At 40.8% G+C, this 20,873-nt stretch overlaps 1 protein-coding gene across 5 annotated transcripts in view; it reads right to left on the minus strand.

Moving 5' to 3' along the window:
* Window positions 1-1,087: 1,087 nt before the first annotated feature.
* FGF13 (fibroblast growth factor 13) overlaps window positions 1,088-20,873 on the minus strand; it is a 532,516-nt gene continuing 512,730 nt past the window's right edge. For 3 of the 5 annotated variants that reach the window (XM_036839752.1, XM_036839757.1, XM_036839753.1), the window contains 2 exons: window positions 3,756-3,954; window positions 1,334-2,506 (listed from right to left, as the gene is read on the minus strand). In XM_036839752.1, the coding sequence (XP_036695647.1) occupies window positions 2,370-2,506; window positions 3,756-3,954 (336 nt within the window). In that variant the 3' untranslated portion in view covers window positions 1,334-2,369. Of the gene's footprint in view, window positions 2,507-3,755; window positions 3,955-20,873 lie in introns of all 5 variants that reach the window. The other 2 variants (XM_036839754.1, XM_036839755.1) reach the window with 2 other exon arrangements.

Genomic DNA, 20,873 nt, shown 5'->3' on the forward strand with positions numbered 1-20,873 from the left:
TGCTGAATCTGGCCCAGACATCTTAGGAATGGGCAGCCTCCCCTCTGTGCAAAAGCATGCTACTTGGGGCCCCGGTAACTTTATCTGATGGATGCCCTGAAAAGTGCCAGTCAGTTATGTTTCACCTGTTCCTCCACTCTTACTTACCTACATCGACTACTCCGAAAGCATCATAACCAGGCAATGGCAGCTTTGGGGAGCTAGTGAAAAGTCATCAACATTGAAAATGTTTATGCTTACACAAATGTATGCATTTGTCAACTCAACAAACATACACTAAAGATATGTGCACTTCATTGTAAGTTTTATATTAAGAGAAAAAACTGCAGGCACTTCCCTGCTGGTCCAGTGGTTAAGACTCTGCGCTTCCAATGCAGGGGGCGCGGGTTCGATCCCTAGTCGGGGAATAAGATTCCACATGCCGCACGGTGGGGCCAAAAGATTAAAAATAAAAATAAGAGAAAAAACTGCAAACGAACATTGAACTCTAGTTACAGGTGTACATAAGGAATTAGGAGGAAGTGTACAGATGTCTGCAATTTATTTTGAAATGTGTCAAACATAAGATGGATTGATAAATTGATGGACGGATAGATGTATAGTATAGTAATATGTTAATGGTGGAACACAGGTGTAGGTTTACCAACGTTCACTATAAAAATCTTTCAATTTTAATATATGTTTTGAAATTTTAATAAAAAAAGAAAATGTTTATGTTTTCCTTCAGTTCTCAGAGGTGGAAAGGACTTGAGATATTTAGTCCCGTTCTTTCCCTCTACTGAGAGAAATGAGAAACAGAGAGGGGGAAATGACAGTGTGAAAGGCAGGGAGGGTACTAGAACATAGGTGTCTTTCATACAATGCATCACTGAATGGGAATGAGAATTCTTCTGTTCCAATGTGAAGTTCAAGTACAACAACCAGTACCATAACTACACTTTCAAGAGTGTTCGTGTTAATATAAATCTCTAGACTGTAGATTATCTGAGGGCAGGGACCTGATGTACAAAATTCAGTGTGTAACAACTCCAGTTTCTACCACAGTTCACGGCACATAATGGACGCTCAATAAATACACATTGGAGGATTTTTCTTTGAATGAATATAAAGAGTTTATTCGGTGCGTATCTGGGTATACAACAACAAATATTCAACAAATTTTTTTTAACTTTTTTGTGCACAGGACAGAAAACTGCCTGTACATGCTATGTCCACTTTTGGAACACAGATTTTAACAATTATTAATGCACAAAATCTTACATATCATGCAACTCTATGCCAAGATTCCAACTTTCTTCCATGCAACAGATATGAAGATCTAAATGGAAACCTAGCTAAGTCTTAAACACTTTTCCAGAAGCAGGTATAAGTATGTGTTGTTTAGGGGTAACCAGTCTTAACATTTCCTTGTACACAATATTCACACGCCAAATACAATGACAGGAGGACTTATACATACACAGATAAGACATTTCTTATTTTAACAACACAAAAGACAACATCACAGTTCCACAGTTCCTGTCTTTACACAAGAAGCCACAATAATAGTTTAACATGATAACACAAATGGAATTAAGAGAAATCTATACTTGAGGATAATCTTTTTTTTTTTGAGTAACCTTTACTGACTGGGGTTGACAACACAACACAATTTCTACGCACAAAGTACAGCACAAGAACTTGATCAGAATACTACGACTCTAAAGGAAAAAAAAATTTTTGGTAAAATCACAAGAACACTGTTACCTTGAGCCTGAGATGCCAATTCAGCTTCAACCCTGAATTTGGTTGAGTTGGATTAAGTGACACAGAGTCAATAGAACCATTGAATTCCAGAAATCATAAAGTTGTGCTATACCAAAGTAAAGAATACATACGAATCAAGCATAGATTGAAAACATTAAGCCAAGAAAACAACACGGTTCACAGAATTTTGTTTGCCCCTACAAAACATTGAAGCAGTTAATTTTGTTGTTTTGTTTTGTTGTTTGTTTTTGAAGAACAATGGTGGTCTTTTCAATTTTCTTGGTTGGAGAGCAATTTTTTTAATCAGCATTAGTGCTGTGAAATGTTTTTGGTTTGTCTTCCCCAAAGCATAGGTGAGATCATGAGAAAATTGGGCAGTCCTTCTCCCAGATTTAATTCACTGATCATGCTTGGCACTCTTTTTTTTGCACAAGCTCGATCTAAATTATGGGGCGTTTGTATGGATGAGAAGAAGGTTTGATGGCAGATTAGAGTAGTGAACTCTGCCTTGTTTGTTTGGTAAACGTCATGGACAAATCTGAACTTTTGGGTGAAGGACTGCTAGACTTAACAGCACCTGGAGGTAAGGTTCTGTTACAGAGCCCTTGTTTTGCCCTCACTGGCTACGTTGATTCATTGTGGCTCATGGATTTGCCTCCATTCAGTACGCCGGAGACACTTCTGCTCTTGGTTGGGGTCCCGCTTCCAGATCGGGAGAACTCCGTGAGGTCGTGCAGAGACGGCTCCTTGTACATGGCCACTGCAAAGCACAGAGACACGGCATCAAAGGCCACCGCAATGGCCCTCAACTTTCCTTCTGCCCACTAGGCTTCCAGGCTGAAGGCCAAACCTGAAAAATGCCGCTTTCAAGGACTCAGTAGAGAGCGGACTGGACCAGATGAAGCAAAATCCAATCTTGGTACAGAAGCGTGTAGAGAATTCTAATGCCTAATTTCCGTCACTGATGGTTTTAGATATATGAGAGGATTAATGAAAAATGCATTTAATAAAGCTCTTAGAAGTTTAAATATGATCCACAGCATGCTGTGCAAGGCAAATATTAAAAATGAAAACATTTTCAAACACTGATTTCTCTCAGACTTTAAAATGAAACTCTCCAAGACTCTAAGTATTAGCACAGTTCTTAATGCAACAAATGGTAAATATTATTGTTGTGCTGTAAATAACAGCCCTGGCTTACGCTTATGGAGCACTTAGAACGTGCCAGATACCGTTGTAAGTGCTTCACGTGTGTTATCTCATTTAATCCACATGCGAATCCCATGAGGCAGGTGCTTTTATCCATATTTTACAGAAGGAACTTGAGCTCAGTAATCTGCACAAGACTATCTGGTTAGTAAAGGCGGAAGCTGGGCTTTGGACCCAAGTAATCCGGCTCCAGAAAATGTGCTGTCAAAGGGCGCTGTGCTGATTTGACTGGATGGTCTGCTCCTCCTGTAAACCGCTCTTCTCTGCCTGGATTTTCTACCGCTTTTCCACCACATCTCACTGCTTCTAACATCCCTACTTCCTGCAGCCCATTCCTCTCCCTCACCCTTTCTCATTTGCTACTAAGCTGCTATTAATGACCAAAAAGCAAAACCATGAATGAATGAAAATTGTTGGGACAATACTGTTGGGCCCTTAGAGAGATGGGCCCAAGGAGCTTTCTGATAAGTGTTAAGTATGCACACATTTTAGCACCTGTGTTTCTGTCCAGGGATCATTTTGGCATAATTTGGGGTTCTTGGCTGTCCTGAGTTAGCAATTAAGCTATTTCCACATAAGAGAGGTGTTACCACGTGCAGATATACTATGGAAAAGTTAAAATCAGGAGGTGAGATGCTATTGTCAATGCTTTAGTGTTTTTTTAAGTGTAAAATGTTACTGAATTTTTGTATAAATGCCTTAGTATGGAAGAATTGCATTCCACTTTTGAAAGTGTGATAAAGGATTGATTTCAATACCGATACTCATTTAATCCACAGCTGGTATAATATCAAGTTTACCTTTCAGTGGTTTGGGCAGAAAGTGAGCTGCAGGCTTGTTCTTCTTCACATGGTTTCCTTTCATGATCTCTCCTTCTTTGTTCAGACCCAGATACCACCCTCGGCCTGACTGCTGCTGACGGTATATCATTGATGAATATGTCACATAATAATTTTCAAACACCGATTCTTTGAATTTGCACTCAGGTGTGAAATGTTCCTACAAGAGAAGTAAATAAACAAAAGCTCAATATTTATAGCTATGAATTTCATGGAGAACCATATGGTATTATCTTTCAGGAGTTTAGGGCATAACTTTGTTAGAGCTTGTTATGACTGGTGTTCTATTTTAATAGCAGAAACAATTATCATTGGAAACTAAAACTATATATAACATTTTATGTGATGCTTTAGAAAAAGCCCTAAGTGCAAGTGCTACTGATCAATGATTAGCTCTCTTTGTAATAAGGTAATGGAAAAATTAGAACCAGCCACCTAAGTGTAATGCATTAGAAAAATACAGGAGCCAAAGATTGAAAAGACAAGCATGAAACTGTCACATCCAGCTTTGTTCCCTTCGGGATTAAATATGCGAAAATAAACATCCGATCCTTGTACTTAATTTTCATAGATTATCCAGTTACCAGGTACTATAAATTTTCAATTGCCCCAGGCTGAAATCTGTGTTATACTGTTACAATGCTTGCCTAGATTTCTAAAGAGATGCTACAAAGAAAGACTACCTTTTACTTTTAGATAAACCAAATTGATTTTTTTTTCAGATCATTGGACCTTGACTTAAAAAGAAAAAAAAAATTCCCTCATCACCCCATCCTTGCCTTACAGTAACATTTCACACAAATCAATATAGAAACAAGGAATTTACAGTAATTCTACAAGCAGACATGAGAGAGCAGGCCAGGAGACTTTGAACCCGGCAATGTGATTTCCTGCCATGTACGTGGCCATGTTTTCTTTGGACTTGCCCATACAAAAGAAGGGTTCCTGACCCAATAGACTGTTTTTGAAAACAAACAAAAAAACCCAGAAAACCTTCGCTCAAGTTTTGCAATATGTGTATGTATGCAATAAACAGCTATTTAAAATATCCATTTAGGGCTTCCCTGGTGGCACAGTGGTTGAGAATCCGCCTACCAATGCAGGGGACATGGGTTCGATCCCTGGTCCGGGAAGATCCCACATGCCGTGGAGCAACTAAGCCCGTGCGCCACAACTACTGAGCCTGCGCTCTAGAGTCCGTGAGCCACAACTACAGAGCCTGCGTGCTGCGATTACTGAAGCCCGCGCACCTAGAGCCCATGCTCCACAGCAAGAGAAGCCACCGCAATGAGAAGCCCGCGCACCGCAACGAAGAGTAGCCCCCGCTCGCCGCAACTAGGGAAAGCCCATGCACAGCAACGAAGACCCAACGCAGCCAAAAATAAATAAATAAAATAAATTTAAAAATAAAATAAAATAAAATAAAATATCCATTTATAAGCAAAGTGAAATGAACAGCAGATTTTAATCTCTAAGTAATCCATAGAGTAGCAGTGGGTCCACTTGGAGTAAAAATGACGAGGAAAATGCGAAGTGAGCTACATGTGACAGTGGCACTAAGGAAGCCATTCGATTTGTACTATTTTGCTGAGATATTATCAGGAATAAGTTTTGATAAAACCCTGAAAAAAAACCCACCTTGCAATAAAAATATTGCAAGCTTTCTGGACACCTGTCTTTTCTGAATGATGTCTCCATGGTCCTACCTTCCTTCACGTCAGATAGCATTCCAAGCAAAGCACACTATCTGGGCAACAGACAGTGATTCACCATCAGAGGATCACTTCAGCAAAGAGGGACAGATTCCTCCAAGGAGGCAGCCTTTTTCTTAAAGTTAAATAATTGAACACTTTTTTCTGGAAATCCACAAAATCTGTTTCACTCAGTAATCTCACTGGTTCCCCCATCTGGCTCCCAGGGTGCACGGATCAGAGTCATCTTTTGGGATAATTTCAGCCTAGGGGCATACTTGATAGAGCCTCAGAAGATTCACACAAATTCAACCTACTCAAGAAGCAATGTACTTCGAAGGCAACTATCACGTGGTAGGAACGAAAGTGTTCTATTTATGGGCTGTGAACGCTCCTCTTTGTAGAATTCTCAACATAGGGAAAGCCAAGGTATGTCTACAAAGAAATCTGACTAAAAGAGTCTCCATGTGTCCTCTAGGGATGAGGACAGTTGTATAGAATGTTGGTTTCGCCTTGCCTAGCGTAAAATGACAACCTGATGTGGCATTTAAAATTCTCCACAATCCAGGGACTTCCCTGGCGGTCCAGCGGTTAAGACTCTGCGCTTCCAATGCAGGGGGGCGCGGGTTCGATCCCTGGTCGGGGAACTAAGATCCCACATGCAGTGCGGTGCGGCCATAAATAAATAAATAAATAAATAAATAAATAAACAAATAAATAAATCTTCACAACTCAGTCGCTACCATGCCTTGTCTCCACCACAGAACCATGTGTGCCTTTGTGCCTTTACAGACGCCACTCATGTCATTTCTGTACCTCTCTACCTGCTGGCTTTCCTCTCATTCCTCAAGGTCTAGCTCAAATATGACTGCTCCTGGAATCATATATGATCTCTGCCAATCAGAACCGATGACACTCATATTTGTGCTCCCGGAAACTCTACCTACATCTCCAGCATGGCCCCGTGACCCAGGCGTGTGCATTCCTTGCTCCAGAAGGCAAGGAATTTGTCTTATTTCTGAATCCACCTTCCAGTCATAAAGGACTGGTCATACTGTCTAGCACATAGCAGACCACTTGGTCATTGCTTACAGGATCTGCATTGCAGAGATTCAGATTGAATTCAGAAATTCCAGGATTCAGAAGTATCAACCAGTAAAAAGTCTGCAGGGAACTTCCTGAATACCATAGAACGAAATCAGCTGTGTATAGAAGGAGGTTGTCATTGCAGGGACAGATCCTGCATGTGTGACTTCGTAACTGTTCAGAATAATAGATACTACACAGATACCGGCACCTACAACATGAGGAGGAAAAAACTCGGCAATTGTTACAACTATTGGAAAATGGCAAGGAAGGACTCAATGAACTGAATGCTCTGTCACATCCTGGCAATTTCTTAGTCATCACCACTAAATTTGGACTCAAGAACTCAGTAGAGAGGGAGGAAAATGAGGCCAAAAAAAGAATGTTGAAGCCACCAAAGGAGTGTTCTGTTCTCTGTGTGTGACACTGTCATTTTATCCAGTGCTGGAAGGAATAGGCAGAAGAGGCTTGATTTTTATCAAATGTAGAAAGATGTGAACATCCCACCCAATACAGGAAGGGCCACCAAAGGGAAGAGGGGTGCAGCTGCCTCTCTCTGTCTCAGCAGTGGTTCACAGAAATAACAGAAATTGGATCGGACCCTAACCAGAGAAGCCCTATTCAGAGAATACCAGGTAGACATCTGGCAAGGAATCAATCTCCTTTGATTGACCTGAAGTTGATTATTAGCGCTCTCGAAAAAGGTACCGTAGTGGCCTTGATACATAGTAGGCACTAAATAGAGGCAGTAGTCACTGTGCTCTGCATTTAATATGCATTAGATAAATACCTGCTATCATAATAAATGAATTAAAAAGATGTCAAGCATTCCTTGCACAGCCACTAAGAAATTATTTGGCATGAATACAAAAGAAAAGGCGCTTTATATCTTCTAACCTTTTATGCATCGATTTCTCTTAAAAGTTGTTTATCTCTCTTGCATATCTATACTAATTTCAGAGGAATAATGTTAGTAATGTTCAGAGGAATAACTCTGAAAAAATTATAGATATTCAATCTCTCTAAAATCTCTTCTCTGTAATCATCATCTCTATTCCCCTTAAAGTTCAAGGTTAGTTTTTTTCTCAGTGAATATTGAACTTTTTATCCAAGGAATCCATACTAGTTAGTTACAGTGATCATATTTTGGGTGACGAATGAAGAATCTACATTTGCAGAATGAGCAGATCCAGGAGCAAAACCTAATACCTCTCTTTTTTACCAATTTACTCACTATTAAGGGCAAAATAGTTCTTTGGAGGTTGAAGTACCACTGACAAGAAGAAAACATTTGAAACCCTCAACATCAGGTCAATAGAGCATAGAGGAGAATACTCACAGCTACAAATGGTGATGGTCAGCTGCCCTTATCAGGGCATACCTCCACACAGACTTTGAGAGGCAAGAGAATAAGGCATTAACGCAATCAGTAACATTGGATACATGCAAAGAACCCCCAGATACAATGGTGTGCTACAAAGCATTTTGGCCCAGAACAAAGGCTCTGGACCTGGGTAAATTGCTATCCTCTTTAGGGTCAGAAGAAGCAACAATGCCTTGAGTTGCCCCTGGCACCAAGGGCAAAGTATGGAGGAGATGCGTAACTCTCCGGCCTCCTGGAGCTGGAGCCAGTTCAGAAGAAGCATGGGCTGTGATGGTGGCTTCCTTGAAGGGAGCCAAGTAAGGGCCTCGTCACTCAGCAGGTGATGTGCAACTGTACCCTCAATAGCCATATCCAAAAAGGTGAGCGCTCAAAAACATCTGTATATCATGTACGCCATTCCCGTGCCCTAAACACATCTACGATAGCACAGTACACACACCACGACTAAGTGCCTTCCTGATTAAAAGAAGTCATTCGGCAAACATAGGCCTTAATAGCAGGTTTTTCATACTTTTGCCCCCTGCTTTTGTATTTTCAGCTATGCTACCAACAGATAGGGTGGCAGTGTTTCACTTGAGTCTGTACCTCAGTAGGCTTTGAGGAGCGCCATGACTATTCCGGCCGTGCCATGCAGCATGTGGGATCTTAGTTCCCCAACCAACGACTGAACCTGTGCCCCCTGCAATGGAAGCGTGGGGTCTCAACCACTGGACAGCCAGGGAAGTCCTGCCATGACTACTGTGAACGTTTCCTTTGAACACATTTCTCTCAAAAGAAATCTTTTTTAAATGCGTTGCGCTGATTTTCTTGGATCTCAAGAGAGCAGCAGAGTCTGCTCAGGTTGTCCATACGTAAAATGGCAACACTGAGGTCCTAGACTGTTGAACAAAGCCTGAACATTGAATATAAGCTTTCACATATGTATACGCTATGTCAAGCGCACAAATCCTGGTAGAGGTGAATGTTTCTCAATACATTTTGTTCTATTCACATGTAATATTTTCATTGGCATCACAGAACACAGAAAAACAGTTTAGACATCGATGAGTGAGCGTTTAAAGAAACTTTAAAAAATGAACCTAGTGAAACATGATTTCCTCTTTTCAGCAGATGCTATAAACACATTATAACTGATCTCTCTCTCCCTTTAATCCTCTCACTTCCTTCTCTTTTCCTCCTCTCTTCTGGTCACATTTTCAGTAGCCTGAAGATCCAATTAATTTAACAATCACTGCCAATAGCAAGGGTCACTCTTCTAATTCTCAGCCACGTTCTGATGACAATCAATTTTCTAGATTTAAAGTTAGCAGGTTATTGAAGCAGGTCTGACTTGTGTGTGTCAATTATTCCCCAGCCTAAAGAAAATAATATGCAAATTAAAATTAGATTTTCAACTCTGTTAAAAAAGAAAACAAAATAGAATCTTTAAAATATGGGGGGTGACACTGTAACTACCTATATTCTCTATATAAGCTTCCCCTCTATCGGTGATTTCAAAATCCAGGATTAATTATTATATTCAGGATTTTGATGTTCTCTCCCAGGGTATATTTGATGTGAATGAACTTCATTATTACTAAGATCAAAGCACGGGAAAGGAGAGGTTGGGGAAGAGGGAATCAATACTTAGCCAGTGCACTGTAGCTAAACAAAATTATTAATTCAGGATAAACAGAGCTTGGTTTGTTCACTCAGATATCCTCTGGACTGTGGGATACTTGAGGGCAGCTCCTAGCATGGGGCCTGGCTTAGAGTCAATGATCAATATAACTCTGGTGAAATAAATAACGGAAAGAATGGAATATCATAGGAAGAGGACTTGGGAGCTAGCTTATACAGATCCAAAAAAGGGTTAAACGTGGCGGGGTATGAATAGAGGGCTGTTTTAGAGGAGAGACTGACAAGTCAGAACTTGCCTGCCAGGGCAGAAAGAGTAGGTGATAAAAGGAGGAAAGCAGTCTACAGATAAATTCAATTTAAAAAACTGGAGAGGGAAGGAGAGAGGGAGGAGTGGAAGGGAAGGATGGAGGGAGGGAGGTGGAGAGGGAGGAAGAGAAGGGGGACCAATAAAGATAAAACTGATGCTGCAGCTGCAAGAATAAAGAGATTTCCTGGTAACCAAGATATAAGCATTAGACTGATACTCTTGGTCTTTGGGTCCGCAAATAGCAGACATTGCAACTAAATTCTATTAACTTGATTTTTGTAAAATGGTGGTGGGGAGGGGGCGGGGAAACACCTGACCTTACAGGATGGACGAGGAGCCAATGAGATGATGTATGTGAGAGAAGCTCTGAAAATTGTAAAGCTTCATTCACATGAAACGTGGGATTACTCTGATAATACATGCCCAGAAAACCAAGGCAAAATAAATAAATTCTCTCTTCTTTTTGAAGTTCTTTTCACCCTGGAATCAATTTCTAAAGAAAGGATCTGCCTATATGTGTTTTATTAACACGGAAGGAGATAAATTCTGCCAAAAATTAGGACTGCACACGAATGACACTCAGTGTTCAGTGTTCTCCTCCAAGCTTGGTTCCCCGAAAACTGTTTTGCTTCCTTCCATTTGTCATTTTGGTCTGCGGTCGGCTGAAAAGGCTGTAGTGCTTCAGGCCACAGCACTGAAGAAATGAAGCGCTGAAAAATGGGCTTCGTGAAATACCACGCCACAAGATGACTTCAAAGTACCCATGCTAACTGGCAACCATTTGTAAAGAAACACAGATTATAATTAAGAATATGCACATGGGACTATTTCTCCTCATATGGTTATAGTGAAATTTCTTGGTAGCAGTTTTGTATTCCAAGATATCTAGTAGACATTTTCATTTACCTTATGTTGAGCCCACAAAATAGGGCAGCGGAGTATTGCTTTTTCTCAACTCTTCACAAACAAAAAATGAAAAAAAAAAAAAGTTAATGAGTTTGTCAACCGATGCCCTGTTTAAAACAGAATTAGGATGCAGATATGACCACATTTTAGCCCTGGGGTTCATTGAGTCCTTTGTATTGGCTTGTTCTGGATTGTCATATATTTCTGTAGAGCAGTCTCATGCAATGTCAAATTTTACAATTTGTTTTATAAAATACACTGAAATAAGCTACAATAAAGCAGGAGACAAAACAAAAACACCATATCCCTTACAGAGCCTAAGAGGGGTGATTTTTGTTGTGATAAAAAATTACATGATTCTAAGGCCTCACTCAGCTCCAAACCTGGTCAGCAGATACATTTTGAAATGGAAGTAACTTGCTGAGACTTGTGACAAAGAAGAGGGACAGGCCATACGTCTCCAGGGTTGTATAATTGGCCCAAGGCAGTGTCAGTCTGACCCAAGCCTTGCAGAAGAATACAGATTGGTTAAGAATCCAATTAGCAGAAGATGGATTTCATTTTACATATGTTACAGAGACTGTGGCCATCATATTATTTTTTTTTAATCTTACTAGATTAAATCTTGCTGTTGAACAGAAATCTGTGGAAAAGCATTTTTTTCAACTGAAGAACACTTCTCTAAAGTGAGTAATTCTCTCCAACTTTTTTTGTCTATTATGTGTATTAACTCGTGATGTTGGCTTTTCTTATAAGCAGGGCTGACCTATGTGTTTTGAAAGGGGAATCAAACATCAGATATGATTTCTAAAAATAAACTTTCCTGTCTTTTGGCTGGTTACTGGAATTAATCTGTGACCATTAGCTAACTATTCTCCGTTACTGTGAAGAAGCTTTCTAATTTGTGGCAAGATTCCTCTGTATAATAACTTCACAGGGGGATCTAAGCCCATTGGCAAGAGAATGACTTTGGAACTATTTGTAGTCAGCGAGAGAATAAGCTTAGTAGGTTGTATCCTTTTAAATAGCTCTTCCAAGCTCCTGTCCAAAAATTCAAAGCCTGGGAACTCTGAAAACTTTTCCTAGACATCCAACAAACTGTCATGCAAAGGAGAAAGGTTCTTTCTGCGTAGATCAATTGAAAAAACTCTGGCAAGGTAGGTGGCCTATTAAAAATAAAATCATACCCACGTGGGTGCATAGCTTGTTCTAGTACTGCAGGCAATTGTGAAGGTGGTAATTCTGATTTGTACTGGATAGCGTTGTGTTAGATTTGATAGGGTCTGTCTCTGTAGAAGAGAGTCATTTACAATTGCCAGGAGTCTACTTCTTCAAAGACTTTCAAAGAAGACTTCTTATTTTTTCTCTTGCACAGGAAGGAAAGCAGTGCCACTGCTCAGAAGGAAATCACTAATGCCTGCTTTCCACTGCAAACCAGAAAACCTGGAATCACAGGGCAGGGTGCAAAGGCCTCATCTATAAACCAAGGATGAGAAAGATGTCGTAGAGGGCTATTGGACTGCCACATCACATAACACCTGCAAATGACTTCTGGGGATAGGAAATCTTACAGAGTCCTCTTTCTATATAGAGAGCACATTTCCACTAACACTTGCCCCTTGGAAGGAGCTAATGAAAGGGTGCTTGCGACAGTCACCTACCATGAGTCTGAGTAGTACTCAGGGGTAGTCAGGGGTAGCCAGTAGTACTCAGGGGTAGTCAGGGGTAGTCAGTAGTATTCAGGGGTAGTCAGTAGTACTCAGGGGTAGTCAGTAGTACTCAGGGGTAGTCAGTAGTATTCAGGGGTAGTCTGTAGTACTCAGGGGTAGTCAGTAGTACTCAGGGGTAGTCAGTAGTACTCAGGGGTAGTCAGGGGTAGTCTGTAGTACTCAGGGGTAGTCAGTAGTACTCAGGGGTAGTCAGTAGTACTCAGGGGTAGTCAGTAGTACTCAGGGGTAGTCAGGGGTAGTCAGTAGTACTCAGGGGTAGTTAGTAGTACTCAGGGGTAGTCAGTAGTACTCAGGGGTAGTCAATTCATTAAGTTAAGACTCAAATGGAAGAATTCATTCTCAACTACTCCTTACCCCGAGAGCCTAGGCCCCTTTGCGTATATAACGGTCTGACTTAATCTTGACAGCAGGCCTCTGTACCAGCTTCAGAATGGCCTGAGAGAGGAGTTCTACCACCTCACAAGTGAGAAAGCCACAGGAAAGAAGCCCTTAACAAGCCATTCCCTTATGAACTCAATTGCAAGTGCGCCTTTTCACCCAAACAGTCACTGTGTAGACAAGAGCTGTGATGTCAGTTCTCTCCTCAATGGACAGTTCCAACATTGGCTGAAGGTTCAGTCCTTCCTCCGATTCGTGTGCCCTGGCTCTCTGAACACCAAAGAGCTCTGTTCAAACCTGCCTCTTCCACCTTCCAGATTTCTGACTTTGGGCAATTTACCTGGGCTCTGATCTTGCATCTCTAAGAGGAGAATAGCACCACGTGCCTCCCAGGGAGGACTGCAGAGAGCATGGAAAGCAGCTAGTGTACGTGTAGGTGCTCACAGACTGCGGGATCCCTTGCCTTGACTTAATCTTCTGTTCATGTGACAGCTAGGAGAGTGTAGCCTCCTCCCCACCCCACTCCCAACTTGAAACTGGTATGAAAACTAGTGGTTGTCAACGCAAACAAACGGAGTAGAGAAGCAGCTTTCCGGTTCACAGAGAGGTTCACGTTACACATGAACTGTACGGGTGAGGATTGCTTTCGTTGTGATTCCTTTGCGAGGCTAACAATACATGAGCTCTTAATTTGGGGCTTAAAATATCCTAGGATTCTAAAATTTGAATTACTGTAATGTGTATCAGTGAACCCACATGATATTAAAGAGATTTGTGAACTAATCCAGTATTAATGGCCCAAACGACATCTACATGTCTCATTTTAATTATTATGCCACAAAAGTACAACATTATGATCTCATTTCTTTTGTTCTAAAGCAGTGTTTTGCTAGTTCTACTTTCATAATGCAGGTTACTAATAACAACAATACTGAAAAATCTAATAGTACCTTATGTTTAAGCAGCGCCTACTTTTAAAGTTTTCTACAACTGCTTACAGCTTTGGCAGTCGAATGACAGATAAGGGACAGTTTAATAATGATGATGATAAGAAAGGTAATGATTACAATGGATTTGGTAGACCTTTTTTTTTTACCAGTTGAAGAAATGAAACCAGAGATATTAATACACTGGAATCTGGCTTTCACACTTTCTTTTAGAGAATGAATCCAGAGCAGGGAAGCAGCTCCTTCCAGAGGAAGCTGAAATCTGTTTAAGGTAGCTGGTGTTGACACGTGAGAGACCCTTATTTTAAGGCAACCTGATCTCTAAGGGCTGAAAAACACCGAGGACCCAGCAGTGCTAACTGGCCCTGGGCTGCAGAGGGAAGGAAGAGCTTTAACTCAGAGCACAAGCCAAGCCCGCCAGCCTGTCTGCCACCGGCTTCTCCACCAGGCCAGGCAGCTTCCCATGGATCTTACGTAAATGTGTCCGTGGAACATTCTCCTAGCTCATGCCATGAAAACTTCATTCTTCTACTGCAAAATATTCATCTCTGAATCTCAGCACACTTGGGGTTTTTTTCTTTTTTTTTCTTTTCAGGGACCTCTCTACACTCGGAGTTTTTAGGGGATGACCCCAGAGCAATTTTACTGAAACTAGGCACAGAGGTGGGTAACGGTAAAACCAGCCTAATCAGAGTCCTGCGTACGTGCATACGCTCGCAATAGAGACAGACAGACCGACAGACGGGGGTGGCAGACAAAAAGAGAACCAGAAGTGAACACAGAGAAAGTCAATGCGATGATTTCTTCTCTTTCCCAATTCTGTAATCCTGTGGCCTTTGAGAAATGCCACCGTACAAGGGGGAAGGTGGGAAAGTGAGCCATCTCACTTGTTGGAGAAAATCTGTTTCCTGTCCCAATTCCCAGGTGTGCTCAGACCTCAGGGTAAAATCTGAGAAGCCACCTAGGGCGGGTTGTTCTTCTGTTAGTATCTATAGTTAGTATCTATAGAGGAGCCTGATAAGCGAATAAACCTATTTCTTCCTCGAGATTTTCCTATGTGTAATGTACATCCATCTCCGAAAGAAAAGAAAAAGGGAATCCAGGTCTTTCGAGAAACTCAGGATGAGTGCAAAGTTCATTAAAATAAGATACTTTGAAATATGAACGTTGCTATCATAAAGTGAATTATATTTTCATAAGAGGAAGGTAATGCTCAGATGTGTAGCTATGGTGCAGTAAACAAGACAACGGTTCCCTATTTATGACCAAACTGTGGTCACCTGTGATGCCGTTTATTACAATCATCACCTGATATTATGGTTAGGGAGAAACCACTGCAGGGAAGCCTGAATTCTAAGAACGCAATGCTTTACAGGAGTGTTTAGACCGAGTATCCAGCTACAATTCATAAATGAGCTTTTGATAGCTTAGTTTAAATTAAATTTGGTCTGTTCTAGATTTCCTGAAATACTGCAACATTTTTAGATTAATTTTTTAAAGGGTTTTGATGACATTCAATTTTGAGATAGGCAAATTACAGTTCTTTATCAAAATATGCAATTTCAATTTTCAAATATTTGTTACCTTAAGTATTACCGGAGTTTGAAAACACAATGCAAGAATATAATATAAACTCCGAGGATATATCAAAATGATTAATACTTCATAAGCTGTGCACAACCATGACCTGTTTGCAATAATTTTCAGCTTCCATTTTCAACAGTGTAGACTGTTAAAGCGTTTGCATGAGAATGCAAAATATATAAATTATCCCTGCAGGGAACACTTAAAACTTAAGGTAATTATATAGCATAGAAGTGACTTCAAAGAACTCCAACAAAATAACAAATAATTCTACAGTCACCCTTTAAAATGCTTATTATTCTGTGTTACCAGTGATCTTGACCACTAAAATCCCTCTCTTTACAATTATATTCACATTATCAATTCTTGCTTTGTTCTCTTACCATCAAGCTCTTACAGCTGGCCCTGAAAATTTGCATGCTGTAAAAGCTGAACTAGACAGCTAGTAGAGATGAATTCCCCAGTTATATCCATGCTGTGAACAGAACCATAACACCCCCTTAATATATCTTATCATTGCACTTTTATACTAAACACGCATCCAAATCAAGTCCTATTTTTTACATTCCTCCTGTTCAAAATCTTTTAATGGCTCCCTGCTGCCTACAGGATAAAATCCAAACTCCCTGGCCTGGTGTTCAAGGCCCTCCACAATCGCGCACATGTGTTCCTACAACTTTAGCATAAGATTCCTCCAATCCAGCCAGATTGGAGAAGTAAGGCCAGGACCAAAAGGAGCAGAGATTTTTCTTATGAATGGAAAAATATCTCCTCCAAACCAATTAGTGTGCTTCGGAAGCTGGGATATTCACTGTGATTAGAGAGAATTACTGGGTCACGGGGAATACATAACTAATCTCTCTTGAGTTGCTTTCTTAGGCTCTGCATCCTTCTTAATTTTTTAATTCAAACAAATGCTTTGCACTTCTGGAACATCCGAGCAACCTCATGTCATGGTTCCACGCACTGTGACTTAGCAGGGGCTGCCCCCGGGTATGCAATTCTCTGGGGGCCACTTGCTAATAATCGGCACCTCTTCCTTTCACGGCACACGGAGGAAAAAGAGTCAAACGTCAGCATGCCAGGAACCTCCAGGCTCAGCTTCGGCTGGAATGCAAAAGCACTTTACAATTGATTATTTCTGAAGACTTTTCACAGTATCGAGGAAGAGGGTAATGAAATTGTATCTGAACAGAAGGAAGCTAAATTATTTATCTCATACTAATTTATACCAGATGGCTGGTGATGAAAAATCTATACTGGCAAATCTGCTGTATATATTACTTTAAAGATAATCAAGGGGGCTAAAACTTTAAATGGTCACAATATATTTGGATTTAGTTTTATGGCTCCTATCGATTCCATACATAGGTTCTTCTACGTGCACGTGATTGGGACATGATAAATCGTATCACCAAGTCATTAGAAGCTGCGTCATCTATTCATGAATTACATCAGCAGTTGGATTGCTTCTCTTTTTTTAACCCGCAGAGAGAACACATTTGGGATGTTGCCACACGAGGGTGCCTACTATATCCCTCTGCATCAGGAGGGTGCAAACGACACTCCTTCCCCAAGAGAAAGAGAAGGAGATGGCCCTTCAGCGAGATCACAGCCCTCAGAATGAAACATCCTCACTGAGCTTCAGGCAGAACCGGTTAAATGCTGACTTCCGACTACAATAAACAGTTGATGACTGGAAGGGAGATAGGGTGTACCAGATGTACACCCTTTTCCTTTTCTGCCCAAGTTATGTCTCCTGGGAGAGGGCTGTATGGGTTCAACATCCAATTTGGGCCTGTCGTGGATCCATTTCCTCTCTGCTCTGAAGCCCACCACTGGAGAAAGCCCACCCTTGTTCTTTGGTTGACTCTCAAATGCCAATAGTTCAGGAGAGGATGGAAGACATTCAATTACACGTGCTGGTTCATATCAAACAAACCACGTTCACATGAGCCTAGCTACTCGATACCGTTCTCCAGGTAAAGCAGGTAAAACTTCTGGCCCCGGAAAGGAATTGGTTTGTGTACAGAATCCCAAAGTATGATTCGCCTAGTGAATCAGAGCTTCTCTGAACATCTTTATATAATGTTTATTATTTTGCAGAATGTGCAGTATCATCTCTGGTTGACTTATGAAGACCGATTATCTTACATAATTATGGGGGTTGTATGCCTTCAAGTCAACAAAGATTTTTTGAGTGCCTATCGCGTGCACCATTTTTCCTAAGCTAGATGCCGATACTCACGGTGCTTTAGCACTCTGGGGAGAGCAATTGCTGTCCCCCAACAGCTGTCCAAAGAGCACTTCCCAAGCTGCAGCCAGAACTCATGCAATGCCCCCAAGTGTGTTCTTACGGTGAGAGACAACAGACCAAAATTGAGTTCCATAGTCTATTGTGGCCAAGCAAGATACAGACCTACTGTAGGTGAATATCTTCCCACTACGATAACCTGATTGAGCATTTATCCCATTTGCAAAGGATTCATTTAGTAATTTCATCTGTTACAGTTAAGTGGTCTATTGTCAGCAGCAGCAGCAGCTAAGCATTTACCAATCTCTGAAAAAGCATGACCATCCCAGGTCAAGGTATAGATTAGAACGGTAATAGCTTATGTTGAAACCTAAAAACAAATCCTTCAGAATCACATGAGAATGATCAAAGTTGCCACTGTGATATTACCTAAAGGAACACAGAACCCGTACATTCTATGACTAGCCAAACTCGAGTTAATTTAATCATAGTAACTAACTGCAAGTGATACTGTACACCATCTGCCAATATAAGATAATAAGGCTCCATTGTTAAATTGCTGTCCTGCACGGCGAGGTTACTAGTACTCCAATCGCCAGCAACAATATGCTGTAAACACACTTTGGTGTCGCTGAAGTTATACTTTCTGCAATTCTGATTTAGTGAAAGAATGTTTTCAGAAGCCAGATATTTGCAGAAAATCAGGGAAAAGGCATGAACAGGGGGGCTGTGAGCTAAGTGACCAGAATAAAAGACAGTACAAATACTCCTTTCAGTGAACACTAACAGAGTTTCAAATCTCAGAGCTTTGGGGGTGACTCCATAGGCCATGCCCAGTTGTCAGGGACTTTGCTAATTTTCTAGCGTTACAAAGAAACAGGAGGGGACAAATCAAATGGATGTGACGCCATCAGAACTTCAGTGTTTAACTTTGCGCCAACATATCAAATTACCGGTGCGGTTCCAATGATAAAGCAGAGACGGGTGTGTATACAGCAACCTGTCACCAAAGGACAGACGTAAACACAAAGTCGGTGTGAGAACTGCTGCAGATTACATTTTGTCTTCTTAGCAACATTAACTCTCTGTTCTTTTAAATAGTCTTAACGTTTATCCAAAGTTGCTTACTGTATTTTGAGTGAGCAATAATAGGTTCGATTTTCCCTGAGCCTGAGTCACAGCCTGGTAGTAAATTAGCTGCTCAGGAAGGTGCGTTACTTCCTTGAGGCCACTGAGCCATCATTTAAGGCATTAAGGCTTGCTTTCGTTTATCAAGATGCTACTGACTCACTTCAGCAGGAGCTGTTTTTCCTGCACTGCTGATGCCTGAGTTAAAGGAATGTACTCGTTGTTTTCCCTCCTTGCATTATGGATGGGATGGATTGCACTAATGACACATTCTTGTCAACTGCATTGTGACCCATGGAGCACATGCCCATGATGTTTATTCTGCAGCTGCAGAACAAAGCAAAGTCCATGAGGGCTGGGGGAGACCGTAGATTCCTCGATAGCACCCTCTAATTGACTGTGTTAGTGGCCACTAGCGCCATAAAAGCCACCCTTGCAGTAAAACAATAGTTTACCACATGAGGCAAATCCTGTCGCTCCTCTACTCAACACCCTCCAATGGCTTCCCTTCTCAAGAATCAGAGGCAAACTCCTTACCTTGGACAATAAGGTCATATGTTATCTGATCCCAGTTATTGATACTTCTCTATTCTCGTCTCTCACTTACCCTTTTTTTTTTTCACTTTATGTCAGTTACACTGGCTTCCTAGCTTGTCCCTTGAACATGCCAACCATATTCTCACCTAAGGGCTTTTGAATTTGCTGATATCTCTGTCTGGAATTTTTTTCCTTTAGATGTCCACCTTAACAGAGAGGCTTTCCCTGACCACCCTATATGAAAGCTGCCCCTATCTCTCAGCATGCCCTGTCCCCCTAACCCTGCTTGTTTCTTCTCCAAAGCAAATTATGTATGAATTTGTTTATATCTACTTCTGTCTACCCGCTCTAGAACATAAGCTCCATGAGGACAGGGGCTATGCTTTGTCCATTGTTGTATTCGAGTACTTGGAACAGTGCCTCAAGCTCTGCATTCACACCATAAAAATTTGCTGAATGAATAGATGGATGAATTCTGGTGGCGTGATAAATTGAAGGGACAAGTTAGTCCAGATTATTAAGGTCTCTGCATAAGTATTAAAGAATTAGATTTGTCATAAAATGATACTTTGGCTCCTTTGAGGTACAGTTATTAGGGCGTTCATTTTCACTGTGGTTATGAACTGCATTATAATTATAAACCAGCAACTCTACCCGGAGAAACAAAATAAATCTTTACTAACATTCTTCTGAACTATACATGAAAGGCTATTCATAAAAAATGGTAGGTCAAGATGAAAGGAAATAGCTAAAGAGAATAATACCTTTGAAAAGTATGCCAACAGGTAATTAATCATTGAAAGCAGCAAATCCTGATGACTAGTAAATTTCAAGGGCTTATCTTGTAACATATGAAAGTGCAACCTTCTCCTCAACATATTAGAAATGTCAGTTCATTGTACTGAACAAAAGAATAAATGAAGAATAAGTCTTTCCCAAGAAGATGCTATTATTTTTGATGATTTCATTAAAATACATTAAATAAAGATTAAAACACTAAAATATCAAGAAGAGTTTAGCTAGGGCCCTAGTGCTTCACTCTGATGTGTTTTTCATGGGGGTTTAATGCCTGATATGACTTGTGCTTACATTGCCCCGTGTAGAGCACAGGCATCTCAGGTTGAACAGACGCAGTGTAGAAGGGTTCACATCTCATTTCCTTGCCGTGGACCACATTTTGTCTTCCACTTACCGAAACAAAGATAACGATTTTTAAAGAAAGAGAGATGTTAAAGAAGAAATAAATGCCACAACTTGCTAATTAAGTACAATGGGATAGATAGAAAAACCACTTCAGTACCACACTTTAGATGTTGTTTAGAGAAAGGAATAATTTGGAAGGAAGCACAGTGAAGGAGAAAGAAAAAAGAATGGTTTAATTGTGAATACACTTTGCATAAATAAACATTTAAATTTGTCAACAGCAATGAATGCAAACCTTACCACTATTCCACTCACTGGATGACTGTAGGAGACAAGCGGGAACATCACCACCCCGCTGCAATGTGCCTTGCTTAATATGGACTC

The sequence above is a fragment of the Balaenoptera musculus genome, chromosome X (genome assembly GCF_009873245.2).
Source record: "Balaenoptera musculus isolate JJ_BM4_2016_0621 chromosome X, mBalMus1.pri.v3, whole genome shotgun sequence".
Lineage (NCBI taxonomy): Eukaryota > Metazoa > Chordata > Mammalia > Artiodactyla > Balaenopteridae > Balaenoptera > Balaenoptera musculus.